Source organism: Moschus berezovskii, chromosome 22 (genome assembly GCF_049115385.1).
Source record: "Moschus berezovskii isolate FMDL1 chromosome 22, NW_MosBer_1.0, whole genome shotgun sequence".
NCBI classification, from domain to species: Eukaryota; Metazoa; Chordata; class Mammalia; order Artiodactyla; family Moschidae; genus Moschus; species Moschus berezovskii.
Window position 1 is genome coordinate 22,956,686 of NC_142481.1, and position 15,164 is coordinate 22,971,849.

The 15,164-nt window shown below is 48.6% G+C and overlaps 1 protein-coding gene across 4 annotated transcripts; it reads left to right on the forward strand.

Moving 5' to 3' along the window:
• The first annotated feature begins 2,084 nt into the window (after nucleotides 1–2,084).
• On the forward strand, nucleotides 2,085–14,887 carry C22H19orf12 (chromosome 22 C19orf12 homolog). Of its 4 annotated transcripts, none has more exons than XM_055412364.2 (4): nucleotides 2,140–2,200; nucleotides 6,238–6,274; nucleotides 6,786–6,971; nucleotides 11,789–14,881. In XM_055412364.2, exons 3-4 carry the CDS (start codon nucleotides 6,812–6,814, stop codon nucleotides 12,052–12,054), a joined length of 426 nt encoding a protein of 141 aa, XP_055268339.1. In that variant the 5' UTR covers nucleotides 2,140–2,200; nucleotides 6,238–6,274; nucleotides 6,786–6,811; the 3' UTR covers nucleotides 12,055–14,881. The 4 variants fall into 4 exon arrangements, with proteins under 4 accessions (XP_055268340.1, XP_088686282.1, XP_055268339.1 ...); XM_088830157.1 differs by lacking the exon at nucleotides 2,140–2,200 and adding an exon at nucleotides 2,286–2,342 and having other exon boundaries at nucleotides 6,207–6,274; nucleotides 6,802–6,971; nucleotides 11,789–14,884; XM_055412365.2 differs by lacking the exon at nucleotides 6,238–6,274 and having other exon boundaries at nucleotides 2,085–2,200; nucleotides 11,789–14,879.
• The last annotated feature ends 277 nt before the right edge of the window (nucleotides 14,888–15,164 follow it).

The following is a 15,164-nucleotide window of genomic DNA, read 5'->3' on the forward strand; positions in this document are numbered from 1 at the left end:
CTGGGCATATGAGGCTCATACTGGGGAACTTGGACATTCATTTTCATAATTTATGATGTAATCAAGAATATTCTAGATTCCTACACATTACCTCCTTTGATCTTCAGACAATTTTATGAGACAGGCACTATTATTACTGTCATTGGCCAAATGAGGAAACTGAGGCACAGAGAAGTTGAATAACTTCCCCAAGATCATCCAGCCAGATCTTAAGATCATAAGCATTATGAAAGCACTAAATGGATGCTGGGCCAGTGGAAAGTCACCACACCATGATGGAGACCCCACTGTGCTCCTCATTCATGGAACCCACTTTGCAGGGGGCTCGGCTGCCGTTATGAGAATGTGGGAAGGTGTGTTACATTTATGGGCTTTGGTGTGTGCATTTTATGACTTTATTCATATCAGAATGAAGGTCCCAAGTTGCTGATGGGTTGAATGTTTGCAGGACTTCTTATAGCTAACCTTCTCTAGCCAGCCCCACCCTTGAAATTTCTTTCCCTTCCAGCATTTTCCTCCAATCCTGTCCTTTCCTCCCCATCTCTCTGGGAGTGAGAGGGTCCAGTTCCTTAATGTACCACCAGAGGGAGCTGGCCTGAGGATAAACAGGAAAATCTTATCCAGGCCCAAGCCTGGAGACACCCCAGGGAGTTGGGCTATTCTTTACCCTGGTAAATTTTTATTTTCAGTTTTGGAAAGTCACCCAAACTCATAAAGCTCCTGTTCAGGAACAAATGGAGTTATTTCAGGGGAACTTATTTGTTGCAGGGGAACTCTGGTTAATGCTATAGGCCCTTTCTCACATTAGGGACAGAGTGGAAACAGAAGTAACAAAATAATAAAGAATACAAAGTTTCAGTTAACTAACTCAACATATATAAATTCTAGAGATCTACTATACAGTATAGTATCTGTAGCTAACAATACTGTATCATACACTGAAGTGTGCTAAGAGGGTAGATCTTATGGTAAGCATTCTGACCACATCCCCCACACCAAAGACAGTAATAATAAAGGAGGTGGGAGGAAACACCCAGAGGTGATGTATATACTTATGGCCTTGATGGTGGTGATGATTTCACGGGTATAAATTCTTCACTAAACTCAACTTTTGTATACATCAAATATGTAGTTTCTTGTAGGTAAATCATACTTCAGTAAAGTGAAGGCTCACACACAAACACCCAAAGAACTTTCCCATTCGGAAAATTTTTTTTTTAATTGTCTGGTAGTGTGAAAGAGGCCGACTCTCTGCGTGTCCACAGCACTCAGGAAGGCAAGCCAGAGGGCCGGTTACAAGCAGGGCTTTGAGCCCGGTGGACCCAAGGTGGAGTCTGGACCCTGACACTCCCTCCATTGGTGGCCTTGGATAGATCACCCCCTCTGAACCTTGGTGCCTCCCTTCTCCTGTCTGTAATATGGCAATGGGAACCAGGCCTACGCTGCAGGATTGAGGGGGATAGCCCATGGAAAGCCCCCAGAAGCCTTTTTCAGCTTTGAGATGGTTCCAGGCCAGCCGGGTTGGAGATGGGTAGAAGGCTCCTCCACGTGCCGCTCTAAAGTATCCCCTGGCTCTTCTCTTACCTGTCTCCCTCACGCCTTTGCACCCTCCCAGGAGGCTCCCCAACCTCAGCTTGTCCCTGGAAGCTGGACCTCCTCTTTCCTTGGAACCCCAGGAGCAAAGGGGGCGCAAGATCTTTTCAAGCCCCCAGACCCAGAGGCCGCCGGTGTCCGCACTGCGGCCGGCTGACGTTTGGCTTTGTCGGGTACATTCAACCGAATATTAACTCAGCCGAGGCCGCGGTGTTCCCTCCCGAGCCGGGACCCGAGGGGTGGGGGAGTGTCTCGGTCCTGAGTGAAAGGCCAAGGCGAGAGAGGGCCTCCCAGGAGGCCCCCGGGCTCGAGCAAGCACTGAAGGGGCTCCGACCTAGTACGGGTGTGAGCGGCTGGAGGGCAGGGCCGCGCGCGGCCTCGGCGCCCCGGCGATCGCGCTCCGGGCGCCCCATACCGGCAGGCGCTCGCAGAGCGGAGCCGGGGCCGCGAGCGCGGCGGCGGGGGCGGCTGCGCGGCGGTGGGCGGCGCCCCGGAAGGCCCCGCGCGGACGAGCCGGAAGGCGGCGGGGTGGGGCCTGCGCGCCGGGCGGGCGGGCCTGGTGTCCCCGCGCCTGCCGGCCTGTGACCTCGCGGCGCCGCCTCCGCAGGTAAAGGGCCCCGAGCTGCCGCCGGAGCCAAGGGGGCGCCCGGAGCAGCGCCAGGGCAGACGGTCGCAGTCCGTTTAGTTTCCTTATGGAGAAACGGGGGAACGGAGGGATGCGTGTGCTGTCACCGCCCGCAGGAACTCCTGTGCGCGCGCGCGCGTGTCGCTTCCCGCAGGAACCGGGGTGCGCGTGTGGCGGGTGTTATATCCGCAGGGTGGGGCACTCCTGGCCTTGCCCTCTGGGGAGAGAACTTGGACGCCAGATTAGAGATGATGAGGAAGGGATGTTAGTGATTTAGGGGCGGGGAGATTAGCCTTGTGGGGACTGATAGCTTCTTTGTCCTTTTTTTTGCCCGCACTGTGGGGCATGTGGGATCTTCGTTCCCCGACCTAGCATCAAGCCTGTGCCCCCTGCATTGGGAGCGGGGAGTCTTAACCACTGGACCGCCAGGAAAGTCCCTCTTTATCCTTTTTGTTTGTTTAAAGAAATAGGAATATTTTGAGAGGGTGTTGCTCAAGGGCCAAGTAGGTAGATGAGGTGTGCTCCAGTAAGACCCTACTCAGCTCTGGCCTGGATTGCTGCAGAAGGCAGATCCTGTGTGGCTTGTACTTTTGATGTTTCAGGAGAATCAGAAATCTGAGTTGTTTGTGAAATCTCATGATTTTAAAATTCTAGCAACTATTTAATTTATTTATTTGGCCTCAATGCATGTGGGATCCTAGCTCCCCCACCAGGGATCCAACCCACATCTCCTGCACCGGAAAGTGAAGTCTTAACCACTTGGACTGCCAGAAAGTGAAAGTGTCTCAGTCGTGTTTGACTCTTCCCACCCTATGGACTATACAGTCCATGGAATTTTCCAGGCCAGAATACTGGAGTGAGTAGCTGTTCCCTTCTCCAGAGTATCTTCCCAGCCCAGGGATCGAACCCAGGGCTCCCACATTGCAGGCATATTCTTTACCAGCTGAGCCACCAGGGAAGCCCAGAAGCACCAGGGAAGTCCCTAATCCATTTTTTAAAAGTCTAATCTGACTGTATTTGCTGATGGGATCCAGTGTCTGTACTGGGCCATAGAGAGGTGGAAAGACACAGTTTATAGGAGCCAGTCGGCACACTGGAGCTTTCTAATAAAGTCCACCAGTGAAGTAAAAAGTACTGAGGATTGCAGGTGAACAACATCACTGACTCTTAAGAGGCCCTGCTTTTTTAATTTTTAAAAAGAGCTTTGTGCATGGAGGTCTGTGTTAGCTCTGCAGCCTTCCTCTCATCTCTCACAATCTGGTCCATCTCAGAAAGCCAGACTGGAGTCCCAGGGCCAGGCTCATCTCCCTTTCCCCCAGATTCCTGCTATAATCAGCAGACCCGCGTGGTTGCTTGCAAGAAACCGGGCCTTCACGTTGGCATTTGCCTTCCCTGTGGCTGGCAGATGGAGTTCCTGTGACCCGAGTCTCTTTCGTGGACACATCTGATTATGAAATAGGTGTGATGTGGTTGTGGAGGGGGGTACCCTCCCACCCCATTGGGGTCTGTCCCAACAGAGCGCTGCTGCCTCCTCCTTCTTCACTCACTTCTCTGCCACTTACTGACTCAGGCCGCTGGAGTGGGAGAAGGAAAAGCGGCACCGGCTTCCTTCCTCCATCAGGCAACCCTGGAGAAGTTGGGAGGCTGAGCTTTTTAGCAGGGGCTCAGGAGATGGTGCTGCAAACTTTTCTTCCACAACAAGAATCTACTGATGCTCCAGCTTCTAAAATGATTCTTTTTTTTTTTTTAATTTTTTGTTCGTTTGTTTTTTATTTTTATTGGAGGCCTAAAATGATTCTTACAAGGAAATTAAACCAGCGGTCTCTTGGATGGAGGCAAGCACAATGCCACTGCTCTACTCATGGTGTGGATCCATTGAACCCAGCTGGAGTTGGGCCACTTCTCCCTTCCCACACACCATGACACCTGCTGGCCCACTAGTCATACAGAGCTCTGGGCTTGCACCTTGTGCTGGCTCAGCGGGGCTAAGTGGAGATTAAAAGTGGTGTTTGCACAGTGACGCCTCGTTAGTCCCTGTGAGTTTTGACTTAAAGTCATTCAGAGGAGATTGGAAACTGGTTTTGGTTGTTTTTGTTTTGTTTTTAATAGACCATAGAGGGTGAAGTGGGTATATATCTCCAGCCTCTTTTACATGCCTTTTCTTGCTGTGCAGAAACTGTTTGGAGAATACAAATCTGTAATTCTGCAGAAAACCTGGCATATGGGCAGAATGTGCTGGCCTGGAAACCAGCCTTGCAGATCAAGCATGGCAAGGCTCAGGGTCTTCATGCCTCTGGGAATGCAAGGGACCTTCCCAGGACCTGAGTTTCATCTTCCTTTTTTTCTGCAAAACTGACAGATAGAAAGCTAGATGTAAATCAGAGCTAAGCTAGAAGGTGATTAGGTATTTTACAGAGTGATTTTTAGGGTTTTAAAAGGTTTTATCATGAGGGTAATTCCTTTGGTTATCTTAATAGATATCTGAAATTACACATTTTGTTTGCATAGCTTTACAAGCCCATGGCTATTGGGTAAACCAGGTTATTTCTTCCCTCCTCCCATTTCTAAGTGCAGTTCCTTCGCTGTTATAATGCTATAATGTTATATTGACATTTGTGCCTGGAAAATTTTTGACTTCTGGAAGGGTGGAAGGGGGCTCTCTTGCAGGTAGGAGGGGGTTGGGGCATGTTCTATGCCTACACGTGGTCACTGCTGGTGAGCAGAAGGGCCTGGAAGCCAAGAGGCATTTTAGCAGATCCAGGACACCTGGGAGCCAGAGCTAGGACAAGCACACCTGAATTTTCCTCTAGTCCCTTGGGCAGCCCTGCCCGGCTACCCCTTCACTACCTCTCACACTCCTGGTAAACGGACACATCTGGAGCATGCCGCTTGCATTCTGAATTCAAGGACTGAGTAGCAGATATCAGACATCTTCAGTCATTCTGTCATAGAGTCTTGCTGTCCAAAAGTGAGGGCAGAATTCCAGCTGGGGGCTTATAAATACAGAGGCTCACCCTACCTATATGGGCAGTATTTAACAAGGTTCTGGTGACTCCTGTGTGCTGGTGGAAAATCACTGATGTCAAGAATATCACGAGGAGGAACTTCCCTGATGGTCCAGTAGTTAAGAGTCTGGGCTCCCAATGCAGGGGGCTACAGGTTCAATCCCAGGTTGGGGATCTAAGATCCCCCATGCCACATAGTATGGGCAAAAAAGAAAAACGGGAAATTTTCAGGGCCTGGAGAAGAGGATCCCACTTACCTCCCCTGGGACTACAAAGAAGTTCTGACTGGTGTAGATCCACAGATTTGTTCTAAAGGCTCAGAGTTCTCTCTCAGAATTGGGAGGATAATTTTACATTAGGGTAATTCTGGATTTTCCTTGGGTTTAAAAACAACTCATATATCCAAACGATATTGAACAATAGGTTCTGCTCCAAACTTCCATAATCGAATTCCTTGTAAATGTCTGTGACTCACAGCCTTGATTGAAAAGGGAAGTGTTGGTGAGAGAGGAAGGTGCCCACCCAAGCCTTGGGTCCAGCCAAAGCTGGAAAAAGAAGCACCGCTCATTGCTGTTTGCTTTTACTTCCTGTCCTACCAGGTGGGCCATCAGTGCCGAGGTTCTCCATTCCCACCAACCCTGGGGTAGTTAGTGCCTGCCCCACCTCCACCCTTGCCACTGCCTGTTTTTTTCCTGCTAGTGTGGCAAACAGTTTTCTGACCCCAGAGAATTTTTCTAAAGGTCATTGTTCCAAAGTCTGTCCGTCCATCTGTCATCTGTTCTTCCATATGGAATTCTTTGATTTCTTTTATTCTCTGGGCGTTTCATCGTACCTTATCATCCCGCCCCTGCCTTTAATATCCCAGGAGTAGAACTGGATCGACTCTAAGTGGTTGCTTGTTGAAGTCATTAGTATATGTTAGGAAGAGAACGTTCATTTAGAACCATCATGTCTGCAGTGTGAACAGTCTTGCTCCAAGTGAGACTTTGTATCCTTTCTGCTTACACCTTGTAGGAATCCAGCCTGCAGGTGGTTTGTCCTCATCTTACAGGTGAGAAACCTGCCACTCTGCTGGGTCATCCCAAGGCTACAAGGCTGTGTGGTTACAGAGTCCATGCTTCCCCCTTCTCTGACTTCGCGGCAGCTGAGATGCCCTGTGACACAGAAATGGACCCAGCGCTGGGACTGGTGCACTCTGCCCGGCTTTGTGCCTGGGGATTGCCTGGGCTAGCTGAAGGGCCCTAACATAAGAGAGCTCAGAATTGCATCACTTGTGATGAACTGGTAGAGCATGTGGCCGGGGTTGTTCCTTAATCTGTCATAAATCAGCAGTTAGAGTGCAGAGAAGACCTTTCACCCACTCTGCTGATCCTGTCTACTTAATAACTGAATGCTGCCCTGCTTTCTGTTTGGCACAGGACTTGCCACATGACTGGGGGTGCTGGCCATCCTGCACATGGCAGAGATCCTGTTCTCCACCAAAAATGGGGAACCTTCCTTAAAACTTTAGGAAGAGTAACATTTGGGTGGAAAGGCCCTTCACTCATTGCAACTGTCTTTAGGAACGCTTACCCCGAGGTCTGCCGCGATGCCTGTCGCGGTGGAGGACATCATGAGGTTGCTGTGCTCCATCTCCGAGGAGAGGAAAATGAAGGCGGCCGTCAAGCACTCCGGGAGGGGCGCCCTGGTCACTGGGGCCGTGGCCTTCGTTGGTGGCTTGGTGGGCGGTCCACCAGGACTAGCCGTTGGTAAGTGCAGGGACCTCACAGGGACAGTGCAGTTGTTGGGAAAAGGCCTTTGAAACCACAGAGACATTGTAAAAGCCTCTGTCCTGTGTGAGAAGTTTGTCGAGTTGAGGTCACTTCTGTGATGCGATCTTTGGGCACATAATCAATCCTGTTAACAACACCAGCTTCTGCGTGACTATCTCAGAAGTGCAGGGCTCTCTCAAAAGGCATCTGTGTCATAAAGGCCTGAAGGACGCCTTTCTCCCGGAGATGTGTCCTAGAGCCAGAGGATTTCAGGGTGTCCCAGGTTTTGGACAGTCTCCCTCCCCCCATCACCGTGAGACATCCAGAGAGGAAGCTGAGATTTGCTGAGCCCCTACTGAGGGGTGATGCTGTAGAGCCACTGAACATGAACTCATTCACAGAGTGCTTCCCTAGTCTGAAAGCAAGCAGTACAGCTCAGGGAAAGCAACAAGCTAGCTCCTAGGGTGATCATCATCCCTGCCCCTTCTTTTACCACCTGTTTCTATTTGAGAACTTGTTTCTGGCAGTAAACGAAAGTTTGGATGACCTTCCCATAATTCTTTGTAGCTAGAATGAAGCTGCTTCCTTTGGCTTAGGAGCAGAAATAATTCCTATGTGGTCTGAACTGTGGGTTGGGGGTGTTGTCAAAGAGCTGGCTGCTGTCCAGGCCTGACCTGTGGAGGGGCCAGATAAGGTTTCCCTTGAGGTGTGTCAGATGGACCCTGCAAAACAGGGCTATGTCTGCTACCCTGGGCTCAGCAAATATTTACTGAACGCCTCCTTGGTGCTGGGTAGCTTGTGCTGGGGCTCCAGGGCCTGAGAAAGTTCACAGGCTGGTGGAAGCCCTTTCTATGTGGCTTGTAGTCTTCACTTGAATACAGGCTGGAGAGATGACTGCTTTTCTTCTGAGGGTGGCTTCTGTGTCCCAGCTCACCGGAAGGGCTTCCCACTCTCCTCTTCCCTCCTGGAGCAGGATTGACATTCGAGGACATTGTATCAAGCTGAGGCCACACTGAGGAGAAAAAAATCAGCTTGTGGGTGACCCTAGATCTTCCATCTATACATTTCCATTTCCAAGCTCTGTGAGTTAGTGAGTCCTGACTTCAACTTCTTGCCATCCAGGAAGTATTCCCTTGGGGGAGGAGACAAGGCCATTGCCACCTTCCTCAGTGACATCCTTTATCTTTGTCCCTCTCCATCTGATGTGCTCAAAAAGGGCTGCTGCTCCTGCTGCTGCCGCCGAGTCGCTTCAGTCGTGTCCGACTCTGTGTGACCCCATAGACGGAAGCCCACCAGGCTCCCCCGTCCCTGGGATTCTCCAGGCAAGAACACTGGAGTGGGTTGCCATTTCCTTCTCCAATGCATGAAAGTGAAAAGGGAAAGTGAAATCACTCAGTCGTGTCTGACTCTTAGCGACCCCATGGACTGCAGCCCACCAGGCTCCTCCATCCATGGGATTTTCCAGGCAAGAGTACTGGAGTGGGGTGCCACTGCCTTGTCCCAAAAAGGGCTAGCTGGGATCATTTATCACATAGCTGTGCCCAGATGCCAATTTGGGAGCACGTATTTTGTTCAGAGTGAGCAAAAGCTGGTGGAGGAAAAGCTGTCGGCAAAGGGAACCCTGGGGATTGGCTACTTGCAACCCCTAGGTCATGGGCAGGAGCATCATTTTACCCAGAAAACAAAGGAATTTTCTCTTCTCCAAAGAGTTGGTAATTTCTTGGTCGATATTTCCTGGCGACTTTTTGCATTAAGTGCTGCTCTAAATCAAATATTGATGTTCTCATAAAGGTTTAGTGCAGATAAGTGCAACTCTTGTCAGTGCTAAGCATTTCACTGGTGTCATGGGGAAAAGTTCACTAAAACTTGTAAGTGACTGACCCTCCCTCCCTGGAATGCTCCTTCCCTTCAGTGTGGGGGGAAGTCTGTCCAGGACAGTGTTCAGCCTCCGAGACATAAAGCTGGTCAGTTTCCTGCATCTTAGGAAGTGTGTGCTACCAGGTGCTTCCACACCCGGTTTCCTAAAATGTTACAAGATTTACTCACTGATGGCTGTGTCCAGCCTGCAAATAGGTTCTCTCTGCCTTAGGCTGTATTCTTTCAGATAAACTTTTTATTTTGGAATAATATTAGATTTACAGACAAGTTGGAAAGGTAATGCTGAGAATTTCTATGTATATCTCATCCAGTTTCAGCTCCCCTAACGTTCACATCTTATATTACCACAGCACACTTGTCAACACTAAGAAACCCACCCTGACATTACTGTTAACTATTCTTCAGGCTTCATTTGGATTTTATCAGTTTCTGCATCCAAGGTCTTTTTCTGCCCCAGGTCTAGCTCAAGACAACACATTGCACTTAATCCTCATGTCGCCTTAGTCTCTCCAGCTTTATTTTTTTTTCCCCCCACTCTTTATTTTCCCCCATGTAGGCCATTACAGAGTATTGAGTAGAGTTCCTTATTAGTTATCTATTTTGTATAGAGTAGGGTGTCTGTGTCAATCCCAGTCTTCCCGTTTATCCCTCTCTCTCCTCATCCTCTGGTAACCATAAGTTTCTTTTCTATTTCTGCAGTGGAAAACCTCTATAAGTCTAGTTCTGTCTTGTAGATAAGTTCTTTTGTACCTTCTTTTTTTTAGATTCCACATATAAGCGATATCATGTGATATGTGTCTTTCTCTTTCTGAGTGACTTCATTCCGTGTGACAGTCCATGTTGCCGCAGATGGCATTGCTTTGTTCTTTCCTATGGCTGAGTACTATTCCGTTGTACATATGTCCCACATCTTCTTTATCCTTTCTTCTGTTGATGGGCATTTAGGTTGCTTCCATGTCCTGGCTATGGTAAGTAGTGCTGCAGTGAATGTGGGGGTGCATATATCTTTTCAAATTATGGTTTTCTCCAGGTGTATACCCAGGAGTGGGATTGCTGGATCATATGGTAACTCTGTAGTTTTTTAAGGAGCATCCATGCTGTTCTCCATAGTGACTATTTGGCACAGTGCTAACTCACATCCCAGTGACACAAGAGATGCGAGTTCAATCCCTGGGTCGGGAAGATGCCCTGGAGAAGGAAATGACAACCTACTCCAGTATTCTTGCCTGGAAAATCCCACGAACAGAGGAGCCTGGCGGGCTACAGTCCATGGGGTCTCAAAGAGTCAGACATGACTGAGCACAGCACACAGCACATCGTGGCTGTACCAGATTACATTCCCACCAGCAGTGTAGGAGGGTTCCCTTTTCTCCACATCCTCTCCAGCATTTACTGTTTGTAGATGTTTTGATGATGGGCATTCTGACCAATGTGCGGTGATAGCTCTTTGTAGTTTTGATCTTGCATTTCTCTGATAATTTGTGATATTGAGCACTTTTTCATGTGCTTTTTAACCATCTGTGTATCTTCTTTGGATAAATGCCTAGTTGGATCTTCCATCCACTTTTTATTTGGGTTGTTTGTTTGTTTTTTATAATAAGCTGCATGAGCTGTTGGTATATATTGGAGACTAATCCTTTGTCGGTTGCTTTCTCCCATTCTGAGGGTGTCCCCAGTCTTGTTTTCTGCTGCTTTGATACTTTTGAGGAATACTGGTCAGGTATTTTGGAGAATTCCTCTCAGTTTGGGTTTGCCTGATGTCCTTCTCATGAGTAGACTGGATCTTTGGGAGGAATACCGTGGCTCTTCTCATCACACATTCCAGGGACACACGACACCCCACAGGACCTCCTTGAGATGCTCAACTTGATCACCTGACTAGTGTCATGTCTGTCAGTTTTCTCCACTACAGAGTTACTGTTTCCCCTCTCCTACTCTTCTCTTTTGAAGAAAGTCACCAAGTCCAGCCAGCCTGCATTTTTTTCAGTGTCTGATCACCAATATTTAAAACTTGTAAGACTTTAAAAAGATACATACTGGTATTCCATGTGGCAACAGTTGGCTGGCATGGAGTAGCCACTCCGACTTTAGACACGTTCCTAACTGTCCAGATCACCACAGTCTCACTCAGCCCACTTCACTCCTTTCAGTTGCCTGCCTGGGCCCTGTAGACACTTACGTTTGAGACCCTTTCCCTAGGACATCTTCCTATAGCAGGCTTCGCCTGACCTGCTTAAATAGAACTTTCCATTGAACTTGGGACTCTTCTGGTCCCAAGATAGCATGCTTTAACTTTGATGATAATAAATTTACATATAAAAGTAATGTTCGTGCCCTTTTGGGGTAGCAGAAAAAGAAATAGTTGAATACATTAAATTTGTTGTTTATCATCATACAACTTTGGAAGGGTTGTATGAAAAACATTGCCTCAAGAGAAAATACCTTGTCATCTGTTGCTGTCCCCAGGGTCCTTGAACCGTGTGGTTCCACTAGAAATTTCAGGGCTCAGGCACATGTTAGCCACCCAGTGGAGGAAACTCAGCCTCACCACTGAGATAGTTCTCCCTGAAAATGCATTTGCTTCTCAGCCCTCTCCTTTGAGATGAGAGAGATTTTTATGGAAGCATGGAAACCTTCAGCCCATGAAGAGGATTTTAGTTAGCATAGCTCTCAGGGGGCGAGATGCTTCATGTTGCACCGTGAGCGCAGAGCTTAGGAGAGGGCATGTGTGAGTGTCAATTATCTGAGCCAAATGGATCAAAGACCACGTAAACCTTTGCCCTCCGCCCTGCTGGTGGAGCAGACATGAAGCTGAGCCCGTCCTGACCCGCTCATGAATGTGCTCACTTGTCATGACCGGGGCCGTGCACTCAGCGAGAACTTGTGGCCATCATTTATGAATAAGGCCGACTAATTGAGTCCTTCCTGTTTTCTAGGCGGGGCCGTCGGGGGTCTGTTAGGTGCCTGGATGACGAGTGGACAGTTTAAGCCAGTTCCTCAGATCATAATGGAGCTACCGCCTGCCGAGCAGCAGAAGCTCTTTAACGAAGCCACTGCCATCCTCAGGCACCTGGAGTGGACGGACGCCGTGCAGCTGACCCTGCTGGTCATGGGCAGTGAGGCCCTGCAGAAGCAGCTGCTGGCGATGCTGGCCAACTACGTCACCAGGGAGCTGCGGGCGGAAGTGCAATACGATGACTAGGCCTCTGCCCTGGGAAGTGGGATCTGTTCGGGTGATTCCCCTGACTCATGGGAGGTGACCGGGGAGCTCCAGGAAGCCCACATCATCAGAATGTTACCTAAAGTGTAGCAGCACCTCCCGCTGAAGAGGCTGCTGCTGTGCTGCTGTCGTGTTGTGGAAATTATTGGAGAAGATGCTGCGCTTTATGGCCGTGTGCATCTGTGTGTCCTGACAGCCTTCGAGGGGGAAGCTGGTGAATAGCAAAGCTGTGCCTGCTGCCATGTGGTGGCAGTTTTCTGAATCCACACTTGCTCACACAGGAGCCAAAAGAAGGTCATCACGTTTAGTCTCTCATCTCATCACAAGAAGATGACGCCTGTCCAGTACCCATTTCAGGACCCCCACCCCCGATCCCCGCCTCTTGGGACCTGGTGGGCTGGCCTCTGTTGGAATCATGTTTACCTCTTGATTATCCATTCACCACCCAGTGACTTTTGAGTGGCCTCAGGGAGGGGGCAGTCGGCCTGCTGAGTGAAGCCAAGAAGGCCAGTGGCACTCAGTCCCTCCCCCACTAGCTGCCAGACTGGCTTCTCACCCTCCCAGGGGGCTGGCTTTCCCCATCTGAACAGTCACGGTAGCTCTTGTGTTCTGCTTTTTAAATTAAATATTTTCAGTAAAAGTATTTCTCTTTCTGAAGTGGTAGGATCATAAACTTACATAGACACAGGAAATGTCTCCATCCTAAATTTCCCTAATACTGTTTTTGCTTTGCTTTCAGAATCACAGCTTGACTGTCATCAAATTACAGTAAATGTTTTCTGAATAGTCCTTTTCTCCACCTGTTTTGTGTAAAGCGTCTCTAAGATTCAAAGTTGTATGCTTGGAACACAAAGGAAGAGAACGGATTTGTGGCTTTAAAGAGTGAATGAAAGCTGTGGATTCCCGGGCCCGACACCTGACCCTCCAGGCTGCTGCGGTTCCCTGTGCTGCCAGCGTGAGCACATTGCCCAGGCCTCCCCTGGCAGCCACAAGGCATCCCTGGGTCTCTCCAAGGAGCTGGAAGGAAGCTTCACTGGCCTCCCCGGGATACAGCGGAAGGCGCTCGTGTGGAGCAGAGATAGTATCCCACACCTTCTTGTGGGTCAGGAAAACTTCAGGGCAACTTTGAACCCGTGGTGATTAAGGAAGGATCAGGCTTTTATCTTGGAAAAATTGCTCTTTATCTGGCCTCATCTAGTACTCATCGGGTGCCCTTCACAGGTCAAATGCCTGGGGTTGATGGGGCCACTTGGTCATTTGCCCTGCTTGGGTTGATGAGGGAGCAGGGCAGGGCCCTTTGAGATGATTCTCCTGACTCACAGAAGGGGACTGGGGAGTTTGGGGGGATCCCACCCACTCATTAGTTGTGTTGGGTCCTACTCTGCCAGGCTCAGGGGACACAGGTGGTCCCAGCTTAAAGGTCCTACACCAGTGTCCACTGGACCCCTCCCCTGGCCTGCCTGCCTTTACCCCTGGGGAAGCCACTCTGAGGAGATGACCTGATTCCCAACCAGACAGGTGTCAGATGAAGCAGGCCTTACAGAATGAAGTCACTGGCCAAGCCAGGTCCTGGGTGACTTGTGGTGGACTCTGGGCCTAAGAGGAGTCCAGACCTTGAGTCTTATCTCTCCCAGGAGTTAAAAGCACTTTCCTTGCTTTCCTTTCACGCTCTCCTCACAGTGGCTGTGGCTGAGTATTTTCTTCATCTTCTTTGACCATTTCTGACGTTTATTTTTTAAACTGAGAAGACACTGGAAGGTATAAATGGAAAATGAAGGCATCCTCCTATGCTGACTGCTGCTCCAGCCCCTTTCCAGATACAGCCACTGTAGCAATTTCCTCTGTATTCCTGTTTTTAGATAGTCTTTTGTTTATTGCTGAAAACAGAAAAATCCAGAAAAGTACAATGAAATAAAAACCATTAAATTGTTACCACCCCCAAAAAACGCACTGTTAACACATTTGGCATACTTTGTGCAAACTTTTTAATGGTATGTATGTTTCTAACCTATTTGCATCTTTACTGTTTAGACCCTTTGAACACTTTTACCAATTAACCTTAAATAACACTTGGAATGTAATTTGAACTCCCTGTGAACATGTGTAATGGCTTTATAATATTCCATTGCACTAAACCATATACCAGCTATAGTGTCTTTTATAGGTCTTTAATATTATAGTGCTATCATTTTTTATGAACACTTTTGTGTTAATATTCTGTTCATATTTTAGATTATGATAGTCTGTAGGATAGATTCCTCAATGTGAAACTGTTGCATTTAAAAGTATGTAATATTTTTTACAATGGGTGGATGGCATCACTGACTCAATGGACATGAATTTGAGCAAACTCCAGAAGATAGTGAAGGACAGGGAAGCCTGGTGTACTGCAGTCCATGGGGGTCTCAGAGAGCCGGACACAACTTAGCCACTGAACAACAACAACAATATTTTTAAGGCTGTTGTTACATTCAGTCAAAATTCTTTCAGAGAGGCAGTATCAATAATTTGTTCTTCCAACAGCAAGTTTTGGAGATGCACATCTTATCACATCCTCACCAGGAAACAGAATGGCAGTATCTTAAATCTTTATTAATTTGATGGGTGATTACTGACATCTTGGTTTGATTCATTTATCTTTGGATTGTGAGTGAGGGGGACAAGGTTGGGGTGAGCTCCTGGGGGCTACCTGCCCAGGTGGTCCTGAGAGCTCCAGGACCCTGGGGCCCAGGCCTAGCAGAGGGTGTGGGGGCCCTGGTGTGAGCAGACAGCCGGCTGGGGCCGCGGCCAGCCAGGCGGTGGTCAGGAAACAGCAGGAGAGTGCCAGCAGGGTAAGGAGGCAGCTGAGGAAGAAGCCTTGGTGGGGGACCCAGTAATTATAAAAAGAAACCATCTGCTCTGGGCTGGTTATTAACCTGCTTCAAGTGTTGCTGTGACAGTGCCAGGCAAGATTTTTCTCAGGCAGATGGTCTATTTTTAGCTAGCATTAACTTTTTTATTTATTTATTTTTATTTTTGAGATGTCTGGCTTGGAAGTAAACACTGGGGTGTGCTGCAATGCTGGAGGCTGGGAGGACTGGCGCGCAGGGTGT

Excerpts from the sequence above, each read along its gene's own strand:
- C22H19orf12 (XM_088830157.1), top strand. The coding sequence starts at position 2,286 with ATGGAGAAACGGGGGAACGGAGGGATGCGTGTGCTGTCACCGCCCGCA. Across the intron at positions 2,343-6,206 it reads CACCGCCCGCAGGAACTCCT|ACTTTGTATCCTTTCTGCTT; the intron begins GTGCGCGCGCGC and ends GCTCCAAGTGAG. Across the intron at positions 6,275-6,801 it reads GGTTTGTCCTCATCTTACAG|GTCTGCCGCGATGCCTGTCG; the intron begins GTGAGAAACCTG and ends GCTTACCCCGAG.